This window comes from Cyprinus carpio, chromosome A1, assembly GCF_018340385.1.
Source record: "Cyprinus carpio isolate SPL01 chromosome A1, ASM1834038v1, whole genome shotgun sequence".
In the NCBI taxonomy this organism is placed as follows: domain Eukaryota; kingdom Metazoa; phylum Chordata; class Actinopteri; order Cypriniformes; family Cyprinidae; genus Cyprinus; species Cyprinus carpio.
Window position 1 is genome coordinate 22,292,158 of NC_056572.1, and position 17,262 is coordinate 22,309,419.

General features: G+C 35.0%; 1 protein-coding gene across 9 annotated transcripts in view; it reads right to left on the reverse strand.

Annotated features, from left to right (window-relative positions):
* LOC109052899 (LIM domain only protein 7-like) overlaps positions 1-16,243 on the reverse strand; it is a 34,191-nt gene extending 17,948 nt beyond the window's left edge. For 7 of the 9 annotated variants that reach the window (XM_042757661.1, XM_042757652.1, XM_042757624.1 and 4 more), the window contains exons 1-11: positions 15,922-16,242; positions 14,881-14,954; positions 12,732-12,802; positions 12,529-12,598; positions 12,032-12,138; positions 8,919-8,949; positions 7,850-7,963; positions 6,660-6,858; positions 4,715-4,874; positions 1,064-1,093; positions 363-570 (exon numbers count right to left, since the gene is read on the reverse strand). In XM_042757661.1, the coding sequence (XP_042613595.1) occupies positions 363-570; positions 1,064-1,093; positions 4,715-4,874; positions 6,660-6,858; positions 7,850-7,963; positions 8,919-8,949; positions 12,032-12,138; positions 12,529-12,598; positions 12,732-12,802; positions 14,881-14,949 (1,059 nt within the window). In that variant the 5' untranslated portion in view covers positions 14,950-14,954; positions 15,922-16,242. Of the gene's footprint in view, positions 1-362; positions 571-1,063; positions 1,094-2,803; positions 3,110-3,552; positions 3,859-4,714; positions 4,875-6,659; positions 6,859-7,849; positions 7,964-8,918; positions 8,950-12,031; positions 12,139-12,528; positions 12,599-12,731; positions 12,803-14,880; positions 14,955-15,921 lie in introns of all 9 variants that reach the window. The other 2 variants (XM_042757668.1, XM_042757629.1) reach the window with 2 other exon arrangements.
* Positions 16,244-17,262: the final 1,019 nt, after the last annotated feature.

A 17,262-nucleotide genomic window follows, 5' to 3' on the forward strand; every position in this document is an offset into this window, starting at 1 on the left:
CCCACAGTGCCAACTGAGAAACAGCATCATCTAAGAGAAATGTTATCAGATGTCCTAAGAAAGTAATTTTCCTCTGTGACAACCGAGGCTCCAAAAACAGCCAAAATAAATACTTTTACGTTTTCTGGAAAATATGCTAACAATATAAAATATACTGTTTTTGTCCAAACAATTGTTTGGTTAACAATATTCTTTAATATATCTTCTTCTGTGTTCCACAAAGGAAAGAAACACAGGTTTGAAACAAAATAAGGATACAACTGCCTTTTTTTGGGTGAGCCATCCCTTATTAACCCACACTTTTTTCATTATTATACTCTGTGTGATAACAAGTAGTTACACCACCAATAAGCATCACTTACTTCGTGCCACTTGGCTTCACTTTCCTTTATTCTGTCCCGGATGCTTTGTAACTGTTCCTGCTGAACCCTCTGTATGGCTGAGGGTTCAAGGGTCACCTCTCCAACAGACCTCTGGTGAACATGGTGTGACCCCAGCGGGTCAAAGCTGGAGCAGTTGTCAGATTCCTGTGGAATGGGCTCCAGTGTGATGTCACCCATAGATTTGCTTCTGTTGAGTGGAGATGGACATGCTCATTTAAATGATCATCTCCATAACAAAAAAAAAAAAAAAAAAAAAAAAAAAGTTTAATTGCATTACACTGACATCTAGAGGTTAAGACCTGAACTGTACCCTGTCCCAGTAAAAGCCGTGTCATAAAGACATTAGCATCAAGTAAACAGAGATAAACCAGCAGAAACTCAACAAAAAGAGGGAAAAATAATAGTATAATATAATATAACAAGTGTATGTATTACAGTTTATGCCATAAAACAAAGATTTTTGCAGGAGACAACATGCAAGGCACTGCTTTATAGCATGAAGCACTTTGTAAAATATTGTGTGATGGTTGATTTTATAATTTACTTGAGGGACAAGTACTTAAAAAATGCACACATTCATATAGAAGCAGCATGTGTAATGAAGCCACAAATGCAAAAGGAATCAGGCGTTTGCTATTGCAAGATGACACTGAAGCAACATCAAAAATTGCTGAACTCACCCTGTGTACCGAGAGGGTCTCATGGGAAATCTGGGAAACCATGAAAATATTTGATTGTAAACTTATCTTTATAGTAAATGAATATAATTGTTGTTTCTGCCCATGGATGATCACTTAAAGAATAGTGCACACAAATAATATTCATATATTATAACACTCATGATTTTCAAAACCTTGATAACTAGCATGACATACACAAACAAAAGTATCATGAACCGTTTTTGTAGAAAGCAAATAAGAGTCTAAAATAAAAAAAATAAATAAATAAATATAAATTATACACAAATGATGTGCAACTGAGCTGGTATTTTTATTGGCCCAAAAAAGTTAATTTGACATTGCAGTAGAAGTTGTTTGACCTCAGACTTCCACGTATCAGATAGACACAAACATTCCACTGAAGGAACAACATCAAGAGCCCCAGTTGTCATGACTGAATACGCACAGAATTCATTACATTATCATGACAACTGTGAGGCAAAACTATTGAAATCTTATTTAACACTCAGCTCAATTAACCACCAAGAGATATTTCATTATTGGAGATCTTTTGCTTAAAGTCCACTGTAAAACTATCGTAAAACAAATGTTCTAGGTTCCATTTTGCTTGGATCTTATAGAAATTATTGTGCAAATGCAGTCTTAGGGGCTGTTCTCACAGTTATTCTATGTAAATGTGCTATATGGACTTTTTTAAAGCTGCAAGTTTAAGTTCCGCTTAAACCAAACCAGCACTTTATCTGTGCTTACAGATGTGCTCAGGCCTTTTTTTAAATCATACACAGCTCGGGCTAAGTCATATCGCACCTAAAAATACATAAGGCTGGGGAAAGGAAACACTGAAATTAGGCTCAGAGTTTAGATGCATGTTACCAGATCAAGAATTTGTTACAATCTCAAGATGGCAATAACTGCTACATTAGACTTAAATTAAGCTCCATTAAAAATGATGCAAAGTTTTGGTGTAAACATGCATAGTATCTGCTGTATAAATTGTTTGTACCCACTAAAAAAAATAAAAAAAATGAATGTTTTAGCAAATTAAGCAAAGCTAAATGATTATGGTGATTATTTACTATTTTACACATTTTCATATAAACATTCTGCACATCTGCATTTAATTAGCATACAATATCCTTCTCCAAATATACTGTATATGGCTTGAGTAAATTATCCAATGCACTACTACACATGAAAATAAAAAAGTAAGAATGTCTCAAAAGGTGTGAGGGGATTTGGAATCAGGTGAAAAGTTTGAAGCAGGTGCAGCAAGCCAAGGAGTGATGTCAAGATCAGAGTCACCCTCAGAGGAACCAGACATATTTCGGCTATAGGAAGGAGAGACAGAGAGAGACAGAGAAAAGGGAGGAAACAATAGCAGAGGAAAATGGAAAAGACAATATTTTAAATAGATGAAAAAGAAAGACCAAGTACAGGGAGTCACACAAATATGTAGCACTATTTTATTATTATTTGATAAACCTGATCCAAAACAGTCAGGAATACATTTCAATATCTATATTTTGTGTGTGTTTTTACAGGGGTTGCAATTTTGATTCAGTGGCCTTATGTGGGTTGAAGAATATGGAAATTGTTAAGAAAAAATAATTCGGAAAACAAGTTCTGTAACAGCAATTATGATATTTTATAGATTTCAATTCATTTCTATGATAATTTTATTCTGAACTGGGGAGGAATGGGATTCTTTACAAGATTTCCAACTGGCTTTATGACACAAACCTGAAGCCCTGCATCTTCTTATACCATGGCCTGCGCTGGGACCCTATCCTGATCTTTTTCACATGAAGATCTTCCTCAGGTGTCCAATATTTGGGCAGGAACTTGTCTGAAACAGCACTGACAGAGGTCTGATGCTCGGAGACGAGCACACGACGGGCGTAAACATCTTCCAACACAGGATCTGCATATTCTCTGTCCTCATCAGAGTCACTCGTGCCAGTGTTTAGGGCTCGCTGAAGAAACTCTTCCTCCAAAGTGGCCGATTCAAAGTCTGTCCATCCATTTTGAGAGGGAATGGATAATTCTCTGCTTCCCAAGACAGAGCCATCCATATGAGAAGAGTGCAAAAATGTCTCTAAGAAGCACATGCATGAACATGCATGCAAAACTGTTAACCGCTTTTTTTTTTTTTTTTTTAGTATTAGTTAGTGGAATGCACAGCCATATCAAACCACAAGTAGTTCTAGTAATGAGATGAATGCATAGCAAATTAGTGAAGACCCACTTAGTGCCAACATGAATCTTGAAATCGAAGGATTACACCAAACATCAACTCTTTCAAATGTGCTCCACTGAGTAGAACACCCTTTTGGGAAAAATAAGCACATCCTCTAAATTAATAAGCATATTTAGTTACAAATAAACAGATGAACAAAAAGTAGTTAGGACTAGTTGGATGTACACAAGCATGAATATTAGGGCACCACGGCAGATGGAGTCTATATTTGAAACACTCTCTAAACTCTGACCTCTGGTTTGATCTCTGGGGTGGCACTACGGCCAGTCGTGAGGCATCTGACAAGGTGAGCCATGACTTCCTAGCACTTGGGGTCACCATAGAGGCCACCCTGGGGCCTAGAGGCTTTAAAGGGATTGCAAAGTTCACAGGGGCCACGGAGGTTACAGAGCTAAATCTGCGACTCGCTAGGTCGTCCTGCACAAGGTCTGGTTCACGGCGATCCTCGTCAGAGTCAGTGTCACACTGGTAACTGCTTGCCCATTGGAGGAAGGCAGAATTAGGAGGGAGGTCATGGTATAAGCCCCTCCCACTTTCACTACAGCCAAAAGATGGTGGATAGACTAAGAAAACCACCTACAATATATTTGCAAAAGCCAACCCTGTTGCTTTATAAATTATAATAAAGAAAAGACCATTTTATAGGGACAATATTAATAATCTATATTTTTTTCAATTTTAACAGCAAACCTGCATGATCTCAAAACTCAAGCAGGATATATACGTTTAATGGAATGAAATGAGATGAGATCTTTTAATCAAAAAAAAAAAAAATAAATAAAAATAGTAGTGATCAGCTGAACTAAACATGGTGAATAGGAATGGACAATATTCTATATATATATATATATATATATATATATATATATATATATATATATATATATATATATATATATATATATATATATATAATACACATATATAATATATATATATAAATAAATATATATATATTATTAGATAAAATATAAAAATAAAAAATAACTGTTATAAAAATATATTCAACTCTTAATGATTTAATGTTCTGATACAAATACAAATAATAAGATTAAATTTTTGAAAAAGTTACATCAATGTTATTGTGTTTTATTGTAATTTATTATATTGTATTTTACTTAATATTTTACACATTTTTATATAGAAAACATAACACACTGAAAAACATTTACCTACATAAAATGCCATGTGAACACTTCTGTGAGCATGAAAACAAATAGTACAATATTTAAGATTTAACTATATAAGACATAAGTGAATTTAAAACATTTTAAAATTAAAAACCCATTCACACAAAACCTTACATAAGCAAAAAGCTTATTTCATCAAACAAAATTATGCACCAAACCTAGAAATGAAGCCAGCATGACAACAATAACAATACTAAAACACACCTAGTGAGGTTGCCTGCATGACTCCTGTTTCCCTGCTGGTATTCCTGCCTTTTCTTCCTCAGGGCAGATGGGACATGCACTCTTTCTCTGATGGGGGCATCACTTTTACTGCCTTCTGCCATCCTGAAGCAATGTTCAGCTTCTGCGTCACTACTGCAACCTGGGAGAACACAAGAGGGCAAAAGAAAGATGATAAACAAACAAGATCAGCAGTCAAGCGATAGGTCACGTAAACCTCACATATTTGCGTGGAGAGGTCTAGAGCAGTTACGTGTTAAGAGTCAATTGCTTGTTTTGTTGTTCTTTTATTACTGACTGTTCACTGGAATAATTTCTTAGAAAGTTATTTGAGAAACCAGGATATTCTTGCAGGCTACATGATGCCAATGTCTTGTTTTTATGTGTGTATACTTCATATCTTTTAAACAGCACATTATTTTGCATTGGCATTAACATTTTAGTGTCATGACAACCCTAGAGCACCGCGCAGTCTTCCATCCTTCAACTGGCAGCAGCTCTATTCATTACAGAATGGGTGTGGAACGATCAAGAATGTCACACTTACTGTACGTGAATGGATAGGGCGAAGGGACAAGGTCTAGGTAGCGAACTTTCATTACCAAGCGTTTGAAAGATGCAATATCGAAGTCACAAAGTAAACAAGACATTGTGATTTTGGTGATAACACTTGGAGATATTTAAGCAACAGTACAGACCATCATGTCCTGAAGTAAATGTTTGATGGTTTTGCTCATTTGAGGTAAAGAAATAATTGGTACACTTAGATGCAACCTAATAATCGGTTAATAATCTGATAAATGCCTCAATGGGACTGTAAAGCATTCATTTAAACACCTCAGTTGATCCAAATGAGCTTTATTGGGATGCCATTTCAATCTGATTAAAAGGGGTGGTGTAGATCTTAATTTGTTAAAAATGAAAATAGCCATGTAAAACCTACTGCAAAACTACTCTCAACTGGATTCAAAAATACATTGTGCACATGCACAGGGTCATGATGTGTATGTTTATTTAGGTCATTCAAACGTTCACGTTTATGTACCGGTACTTGATTTATTTACAAAGTGGTCAATGGAATGGAGGACACTGAATATTGGCAAAATATTCAGAAAAAAGCAATTCTGACATAATTTTTGTAGTTATATTAGTTAGTTCCAGTGACACTCACATGGTGGGTTTCTCTGTTGCAGACTGACGGACTGCATTTGTACAGAAATTTTGTTCTAAATGTATGCAATGACCATTTATTCTAATATTTGAATCAGATGCCCAGTTTAGGGTACGCACACTACCGTTCAAAAGCTGAGGGTTGGTAAGATTTTTTTAATGGTTTTGACAGAAGTCTCTTGTAAATGTAATCTTATATATATATATATATATTACAATTTAAAATATAGACTATTTATTTGATAAAAAAAAAAAAAAAAAATATATATATATCAGAAATCATTCTAATATGCTGACTTGATGCTCAAGAAACTTTTTTTTTTATATATATATATATTATTACAATTTAAAATATCACATGACCCTTCAGAAATCATTCTAATATGCTGACTTGATGCTCAAGAAACTTTTTTTTTTTTTTTCAGGATACTTTGATGAATAGAACATTTAAAAAGCAGCATTTTTTCCTACATTTTTTGTAACAAATGTAAATGTCTTTACTGTAACATTTAATCCATTTAACGCATCCATGCTGAACAGAATTACACTTCTATTGTTCATACAATAAACAGTACTTTCCAAATCTGAAATGTGATTGGATTCAGACAGATTGATGACAATCAGTGCATGTTAGCACACCCATTGTCCACTGCAAAGTTCCCACAGCGATGGCCAAATCAAAAAAAGAGCACACAAGTACAGTAAAAAGGGTAATACACAATTAATAACACCAACAGACACGCACATCCAGTCTTACCTTCACTGCCGGCTCTAAGTGTGTAGTCTGAAGCTACACTGAGTGTGCGAGACTCCACTGAGTCCAGGCTCTCGACTGAGTCCTCCCTCTGGTACCCCGACTGCTTCAGACTGAACAGATCCTCCCTGTCAGAAAACCAGCCCTCCGCGTACCCACTGTCCCTCACACTGGACTTAGACTGCACAGACTCCTCCAGAGCCTGGAAGAAAGTAAATAAAGTGCCAAAACTTCAGAAAGGGTTGAAAAGTGAGTTTTAGCAACCAGACTTGAGCTCCAGTAGACTTTTAAAGTTGTTTTTCATTTTACTGACTGAAGAAATTACCTACATACTGAGCAATAAGTTGGCCAGTTCATTGATAACCAATTTAAGCTTGTCTGAATCTTTTTATCAGTAACCAAAACTAATGGGAAGTTCTGGACCTGCATGATGTCCTTTGTAAAACACACAGAGTTTATTGCAATGCATAAACATTTAATAGAAATTAAACTGTAAAAACTTTGTGAAATGTTAGAAAAAATTTAAATAAGGTGTTTTAAGCTATAGACGCAACAAATAGACATTTTATCTTTTATGCAACAAATCTCAGACTAACACCCTTGTTGATTTTATAAATATTTAATAATAATAATAATAATAATAATAATAATAATGTTAAAAAAAATCACTTAATGTATTAAGCTATAAACATATAAAACTGACATTTCATCATTTGCACAACTCACATTCTCATTTTAAAAATATTTGATATAATAATTTGTAAATATAAAAAAAAAATGTAAACGTATTTTATGGTATAATAAACCTATTTTATTGTTTGTGCGACAACTCTGACTTGTTCATCTTTGTTTATTTTATAAATATTTAATACAATAATACAAATAATATTTATTATTATTAAATATTAAAATGATTTAAAAGTAAATTAATTGCATTGAAGGTATTTTAAACTATAAAAAAATAGACATTTCTAATTTAACTTTTGTGGAACAACACTGATAATTACATTCTTGTTTATGTTTATATAATAATTTTAAAAACAGAAAAAAGTAAAACAAAATAAAAGTTTTATTTTATCAAAAGGTATTTTAGGCTATAAACACATCAACTTACGCAGCACTTCCCTGAATAAAAAAAAAAAAAACAAAAAAGAAAAGAAAAGGGGGAGAGAAAAAAAATCAAAAGTAAATACCTTAGATAATGCTGTGCCCAGCAAACCTTCAAAGGCTTTTAGATTCAGCTGTGGTCCAGTGTAAAACGGATCAGACTGGGCCTTCCTGCCCAACCAGTATATAGTTATCAAAACCTGTATGTAATAACAGCATGATAGAAAGAGAGAAAAAAATACTTTAAACAAATGACAAAATATAATTTAAAACAAAGATGAAAATAAACTGGAATCTCTAATTTTCTTATTCATAATTATCATGTAAAGATGAATTTATAATTTATACATTTAAATAACAACTTTCACAAGTTTTAACACGAGACAACAAAAGTTTTAACATGAAATGGCATAAAAGCCTCTGAAAATTCAGTGTGTGAATGCGTGTGGCATGAATGGCTTCTGTGTCCCACTTACATTCCTGTTCTCATCTAGAAAACTATGACTGTTTACACACACACACACACAAACACAGGGGGCCAACAGGACAGGAATGTGGCACACGTATAAGACAATGAAGACAACAGGGCTTTGTGCTGCCCGTTGAAACTCTAAGATTAATTATTCTAATGAGGAATCAAATATTAGCAAATCAACATATTACCAATGAAACAAAGATGAATGGCAGATGGATACCTACAGTACCTGCAGATTCCTTTTACATGTTCAAAACTCTTATTAGAATTAATGTCATCATCAGTACAACTTATTTTCTCCCCTAATATTACTTACTTTGAAACAATCACAAGTGCATATTAGTGATTTGAGAACCACATGGAGGTGTAAAATTAAACACTTTTCTAAATTAAACAATTGTCCATAATTCAAAATGCTGGACTTTAATTGAGTCATTAATCCATATATTACATGCAAAGCAGTGCTTTAAGTGGCTTTAAATTACACCCTAATAACACTTTCAGCAGCGCAACGAGATAAAATTACAAATAAGCTTCTTTGGTATGCAAACTAAAGAGTCAAAGGCCAAATTGAGTTCACATTAAAAGACAAGCCATGCACTGACTCACTTGATAGACCATTTAGTTCAGAAGTTATTGGTGGTTTGTGATTAAGAACAAGCTTTTAATAGTTAACTTACATTTTTCAGTCTCCTGCTTGTCTCTTCACGTCTAAGCAGAAGGAGAGAAGGAAGTTAAATGTGATGAACATTCACTGTCAGACACTCCGATCAGTTCCGGCTCACACTAACAGTACCAGCAACTAAATCCACCCCATACCCTCCAATAAAATTAAGTCATTTCTATAAATGGACCCCAACTACATAAGCCTTACAATGAGTCACTAATCATGTACACTAATTTGTATTTACAATAAGCATTATATACAAAGCTTGCAGTGTTAATTTAACAAAAGGTAATCAGCAAGTGCTCAAAAGAAACTCCAATCTGTCTGACAGAGGAACATACTTGTTCCCACAGCGTGCTGACGCCAGACATGTGAGCCATCTGTTTGTCACCATGAACTAGCAAATATGTTTTTACAAAGAAATTCAGCAATTTACACACCAGATGCTCATTACACAAAAGCGTCATGCTATCTTAAAAATAAGTCAGACATGCTATAAGAAAACAGAACTTGAGCTGCAGTTCTGAGGTTATTAAGTGAATGTGTATGTTATTTCATTGAGCCCTAAACCAACATGACCACGAGAAAGTATGCAAGTTAAAAACAGCAGTCAGATCCACTCTAGCTTCACCATAGCATTTGGTTTGAAGGGACAGTCATATGGAGCTAAATTTAGAGGTCACTGTGCCCCCTGCTCCACCCTCTCGTGCCCCTCGTCGCTCTACAAGGCCAATGGTAGGGACTTTAAGCTCTCAGCAGGATGGACAACACCCAATAAGCTTAGGGTTGAGTCAGGACCTGGAAAATGAGGCTGTGTGATGAAATTCACAGAGCAAGAGTTGGGACTGAAATTAGTTATTGGAAATACTTTATGGAAATTCCATATGGTTTTGAAAATACCTTTTTGAATTGATAGGGAGAGCAGAGCAGTGGTTCTTAAAATAGAGCGTCGGAGCCTACAATTACAAATTATTATTAATATATTAAAATAATCTAACTGAAACCATATTTCTTCCATATGAGGGTGCCACATATTATTGAATAACAGGGGGTCTTCTAGTCAAAATGGTAGAGAACCACTGTAGTAGAGAGAGGACAAAAAAAAACAACTTATGGAATGGAAAACAGAATATTACACAACCCAAACTAAAACTCATAATGTCCATGTGAGCACTGTAGCATCTCTAACACAACATCGAACCACAAATCCTCACTTCAGACAGCTAATGCATGTATTAAAGGGGTCACAGGATGCCCATTTTCCACAAGCTGATATGATTATTTAGGGTCTTAAAGAAAAGTCTAACACAGTTTGGTTAAAATTTCTCAATGCTGGTGTAAAAACATCTTTTTTACCCTCTCAAAAACAGCTTTTTTCAGAGCACACAGTTTTGCAGCATTTTCCTTTAAATGTTAATGAGCTCTGCTGACCCCGCCCCTCTCTTCCAAGCCTGCTCTGTGAGGGACTGTTTACTTCAGCCGCATTCATTGTGGAACTTGCTAATTAGCACATTATTAGGAAAGGCGAATTGCAAAGATTCATTAAAAAAACCTTACACTCACTTCTTCTGGAGGTGAAGCTGGATCACAAATGATTCGCGCAAACATAGATGCATTTAACTAGATCAGGGGCACATTCTTTTCAAAAACCAATGTAATCCACTGCGTCTTCAGCGAATCAGATGTCAGGAATAAATGATGACTGCTGTGTTCATTATTACACCCAACAACAGAACACCTCGATCGCTTAGGAGACATTCTTGTCTACATCTGCTCTGGCGGTGAAACAATGGCGGACTGATGACAGCCCACCCAGGGCGGGTCTAAGGTAAGACGCCAGTCCAGTCTGTACTGAAACACTACTGTCAAACAAACTATCGTGGGAGGGGCCTGTTTTTGTGACATCACACAGACAGGCATCTGAGATCGGCTTGATTTGAGAAATGGGTAAATATATGAAGAGGTAAAAAAAAAAAAAAAAAAAAAAAAAAAAAAAAAAAAAATAAACCCTGGGTGGACTTTTATCACTACAGGGTAGTTGTGTACACACACACTGCCAACACACATTTCATTTCAAACAGCTTGTAAAAGTGCATGTAGCATCATATGACCCCTTTAAACAATTTATTTCTTCTAAATATCTACACAATGTTATTCCAAAATGAAACGTTTGTCTTTGTTATCCTTTCAACTCGCCCTGCTTCAAAAACAACTTGGATTTTAGGATGAAATCACCAATTTTTTCCAATCATGTGTGATATAGATAAAACTTTTACAATTCCATCGAAAGCAAACTGAGCCATGAAAGCCATTTCAAGTTGACTAATGTTTAATCCCAAGAGTGGTTTATGCTCAGAATACATCTTACTAAAATCCCAAGAGTTTTACAGAATACGATTCTTTAGGGGAAGTCGAAATGGTTAAGAGTCGGACTCCAATCGAAGGGTGTGAAAGTCCAGGAATTGTGTGTGGGGGGAGTGCATGTACAGTTCTCTCTCCACCTTCAATACCACGACTTAGGTGCCCTAAGGCATCGAACCCCCAAAGAGCTCCCCGGGCGCCGCAGCATAAAATGGCTGCCCATGCTCAGAATGTGTGTTCACATCTGTGTGTTCACTCTCTGTTCCCAAGAGTGGTTTATGCTCAGAATACATCTTCTCTGGTCCTGATCATAATAATGACAGATTAGGATTTTCTATGGTCCTGATCATAATAATGACAGATTATGAGTCAATGTGTCACGACTGACTGCTCTGCCATTTAAATGCCATCAGATTTTATTCAAAATACAGATCCATCCAGCCTTTCATTGGTATTTAAATGTAATCGGACTGCAAACACTATTCAAATGAACCCTCTTCCTGCAGGCATATAAAAGACTTACTTCTTTCTTTATATTCACATAAACAGCTAAAGCAGTAAAAGAGTTTAAATAGAGATAGGTTTGCATCAGATGTTTAAGGCTTATTGAATTATTGAAATATAATGCAAACGAGACATTCGAAAGCACAGGTGACAAATCCAGCTTTGACAGTTCATGACCGATCAACCATTTACTACACTGCAGTGCAACAAAGGGGAAAAAAATGGCAATGAGAATTTCTTCTTTCATTTCCCTCTGCTCACCTGACAGTCACACGTGTGGACACATCTTGCAGGTCTCCAGGATGGAAGAGCTGTGCCTCATTAAGCCCTAGTTTCTCACAAGCCCTGAGAAACACATTCACGTTGTCCTAAAGAGAGACCAGAATTGACAATTGTAGCTAGCGTAAATGAAAAGGCAGACATCATCCTCGATTCTTAACCACCCACTGAAATAATACAGTTGAGACAGTAGTGAATGCAGAGAAGGCAAAGCAGCGTGGATGACGAAGCTCTACTGAGAACAGACCGGCACAAGAGATGGACTAGTGGATCAGAAAAGGGGTGGGAACTGAAGGATACAGTTGTCAGGCGCTATCCCACACATTCTCAGCATTTACTACTGGAATCACATGGGAAAAGGTCTTGGCATTTGCACTGTCTTTATACAAGTATACCTGAATCATTTGATAATAAAAGATTGACTAACTGGTTGACTGATTCATAATTCTAAAATAAATTAGCTTTTAAAATATGCTCACCAAGCCTGCAATGGGAGTGGAGAGCCTGTTCACTCGTTTGATGATGCCCGGCTTCAATGTGTTAATCAGACTGAAAACAGATGAAATATATATATATATATATATATTTTTTTTTTAAGTAAACCTACAAAATAAAAGAAATCTGCAAATCAACACATTGTTATGCTTAAAGAAATAAAAGAATCATTGAAAAAATAACTTACTCGCACAGAAGAACCCCGTCCTCTAAGGCCACTCGAAAGCTTTTACTTCCAAATTGCTTTTTCGTCACTTCCTGTTAAGGAAAGAACCAAAACAGATCACATGCACAAACTAGGACTAACAACATATAAACTGCTCTTTTTAACTTTTTATTCATCAAAAAAAAAAAATATCACAGGTTCCAAAAAAACAAAAACAACAACTGTTTTCTATACAGTATAATAACAAAAGACTCCTTTCAAAAACATTAAAAGACAATATTACAGGCCCAAAACTTATGAACGGTGTAAGTGTATATATTTAGTGTAACATATTATATATAATACTTTATTAACAAAAACATAAAAGCAAATCCTGTCAGCAACACAAACTGTACAGATTACGGAGTAAGAATGCATTTCATTGAGTGAATGTCCACAGGCAGGAAACCACAGGCCCTCTCAAAGCAAGGCATGCTACTTTCCACACCAACCAGATATATTTCAGAGCACATTCTGATCTTCAGTCATCATATGCAATAGCACACCACATTATTCCTTTTACTGCCATTAAGCAAGCAAAACAAACTGTAAAAAAAAAACACTAATCTAAACACTATCACTATCTAAAACCTCAGATGGTACAATCAGAAATCAATCCATGCCATCATTCAGCCAAGTTAGGCAGCTCTCAAACCAAAACCACACTTTCTCTCTCTTTTCGTACTGAATCTGTATCAGTTAAATAATCATCCATTAAGTCATCCTATCCAGACATTATAATTGTGCACATTCAAACAGGACCTCAAGAGTCTCCCTCCATTATACCACACAGTACAACATGTTTGGAGACTGAGGTGCCCAAGCAAAGAGCACCTGACTATACCAGTCATGTGGTGGTGGAGTGGGCATTTGGCAAGCAGAATGTGGTCCTTTGTGTTCAGATTGAGATGCACTAAAGCATCCATGCCTGATGCCTGCCCAATTCTGCATCCTGATCATCAGCTTGTTTGGGCACATGGAACAACCATCAATGGCTGCTTGTGTACGGTCCACATCAAAGAGACCAGAGAGCCGAGGCACAATCTAAAAGATCTAACAGCTACTCACAATTGCATTATTTTATCCCAGCTTATCCATTTCCAAATACATTTCAAAGCATAGAGGAGTTTCTTCTTCTACTGCTTTCTGTTTGAATCACATGCAACCAAAAAAAAAAAAAAAAAACACCACTATTCTAGGTGGCATAGGAGTGACTTCACCAGGAAATGGTGGTTAGTGGCAACACTTCATCAATGCAGTTAGCTGAAAACAAGTAGCATTCATCATGCAAAGCTAAACACACACACACAAAAAAAAATGTTAAATAAATTATAAATATAAATTATAACTTTCTATTCATCAAAGAATCCTGTATAATCATTTCCACAAAATATTAAGCAGCACAACTGTTTTCAAAATTGAAAAAAAGAGAAATGTGTAGAGCAGCAGATCAGCATATTAGAATGATTCATTATATCATAAGTCATCTAATACATCACTGTATTACAAACTGTGTTTGTAAAGCACTACTGTATTACAAACACAGTAAACATTTTATGTAATGTCTTGCTGCAAACTGCAAGTGAAGTAATAAAAGGCACTACATAAAAGCAAACAAAGCTTTACATCATTATTCAAAACAATCAATAGATTAATAAAGGACGATGGAGCTGATGGTACTTGGCTACTTTGCAAATGGTTTAAAGCTGATAAAGGAAGACAACCACAAATTGTCCAGGTTATCTAAGACTGCTTTAAAAACATAAGCATTCAAGACAGAAGGGAACATCATGATGAATGTTACCATGTCTAGTTTCCATTTAATTAGTCCTCCTAAAACAACATTCAAGAAATAAAGCATTTCCTGAGAACTCACACACAACAGTCTTTTTTTTTTTTTTTTTTTTTGCATTCTAAAAAGTGCAAATGATACTAAAGCTGGGCTAATTGGGCTAAAGCTCCAATAATAACTGTCAGGTTATTTTAAAAACTATTTTATAATTGACTTGCATACTCAAACTGTTAAATTCCCTGAGCGCCCAAAGAACAAAGTCTACCTCAACAGAAGATGAGGGTGAAAAGACCTGCAATTTTGCGGCCAGATGGAGGAAATACTTGATGATGTCATTACCTCAAGCCATCTCTGTGCCTCCTGGAATGCCAGCTCACAGCTGACTGCAGACTGCTGACGCCACTCCATCACACCTGTGTGCATTTCACAATGAAATCTCATTTGGATATCTGAACCCCATTTACAGACCAATAGGACAAGGGGGGAAAAAACTGACTATACAATACATTTAAATATATATATATATTTAAATTTGTTATTTTATATAAATAATAATAAAATAGATAATGAGCATTTATCAATAGTTATTTCTAATGTTTATTACAACAACATTTGTTTCCGGCCAGTTGCAACATTATTGAAAGTTACTTGAAGAAAACATATTTAAAACAAAATCATTTCAGATCCAGGCTACTTTTATCAAATTAATATATTTTTATACTACTACAATAATAATAATAATAATAATAATAATAATAATAATAATAATAATAATAATAATAGATATCAATACAATAAGCTGACATTCAGCAGTGATTCTGAGTTTCACTGTTGGAAGCATATAAAGCTGTTACTTAAACACATAAAACAGTGAAAGACAAAACAGTAAATATGTATTACAGACAATCAATTTTGGTGAAACTTAGAGAGAATGTGTAGAAGAATCACATCTAGCAGTTCTACAACAGTATATACATATATTTGCTACATTTAGAAAAAAAAACATAAAAAATAAAGAATATATATATATAGATAGATATATATATATATATATATATATATATATATATATATATATATATATATATATATATATATTTATATTATGGCTTGTCTTAATACTGTCACCCCTTCAGTTTCATTTTAGAACAGACATACTGTTATTTTTGTCATTTTTAGATGAAATGTAAGTTTTATTAGCAGCATCTAATCTAATCCAATAATCAAAAACACCACCACCAGACTCTGAACGGGTTAGAATGAATTTCCATCACCTCCATGTTTGCACTTGCAACCCCCAAAATATGCTTCATGTGATTCATAACACTGCGCACCTGTTGCACCCTACAAGCATCTCAAGTGGAATGACTCAAAACTTACCTGTTAGCCCGTTTCAAGTGTTTATTGAGTTCCTGTAAGTATCTTTTATTTCACTTCCCAGATGTCTCGACTCGAAAGCGCAAGATGTTTCCTGCTACCAGTGCGCGCGTGCCTCCAACACAACTCTTTTAATCTTTTGCCGACATTGCTCTTCAATTTCACACCTTGAAGTCCCTGCAGACGACTGGATCGTGCAGCTCACTCTCCACCAAACTTGCGTGCTGTAGTGAGCAGGAACGGAAAAGTCCCTGCTCGGTGATGAGACAGAGATAGCGAGCGCAGAGAACAGTTTGCGCGCTTGCAGAGGCAAGTGCATATGAAGTGATGATGAGTTGCTTAAATATATGCCACGCCCCCTGCTGCTTTAACTTGGATGACATGGGCTCGCGTGCTATTGCAGCAATAACCAGCAGATGGCGACAAAGATTTACTTCAACAACGTTGTCATCTTTTTGAATGAAAGGCCCCAAACATTTTTTTCCACTACTTCTTAGCACATTAACCCTTAATAAAATGTGTCTAGTTATGCCATTACAGTCAGGGGAAGTCAGTTAATTATTATTATTTTTTTAATCAATGAAATAATTTTATAAAAATGACCGCACACATTCAGCTAAATGTTTTTATAAGCTTTACCATGAAAATGAAATCATGAGTATTTTATCATTTTAAATTTTATTCAAATTTGGATATGAACACTGGTTTGAACACTGGTGCTGGTTTGTTTTTGGGGAAACTATTCTAGCCGATCTACAGGTATGACCCAAAAATAAATAAATAAATAAATAAAAATACCTTAGCATAGATGTTAGGTCTGAATATGGACTGTGGTCTGCACTGCTAAGAGATTTTAACCTCACAGATGAGTTTTGTGCAGAAGGCTGATGTTTCAGGCTACACCACAACATCATCAGCTATCTGTATAATAATTATTGACAGATCTTATTCGGCCCAACTGCTGTATGTGTTAAAGGAATATAATAATTTTTAAACTGTATTATCATTTATTTACCCATGGATGCAAACTTGTAGGTTTATATATTTCCATAGACAGTAAAATAAAATAATATAAAATAAAATAAAATAAAATAAAATAAAATAAAATAAAATAAAATAAAATAAAATAAAATAAAATAAAATAAAATAATAATGTTTCATAAATTTTCACAAATCTCTTTTCCACACAAAAACAATGTGATACTGATGCCTGTTAAGCTCTAGAAAGTCCCCCAAAAATATAAAAATATAATGCATATACACATATGATGCAGTTAAGATGCAATTGCAACAGTTTGTTGCAACAGTAACATGCTTATAACTTACATTGAGATGTGCTTTCAA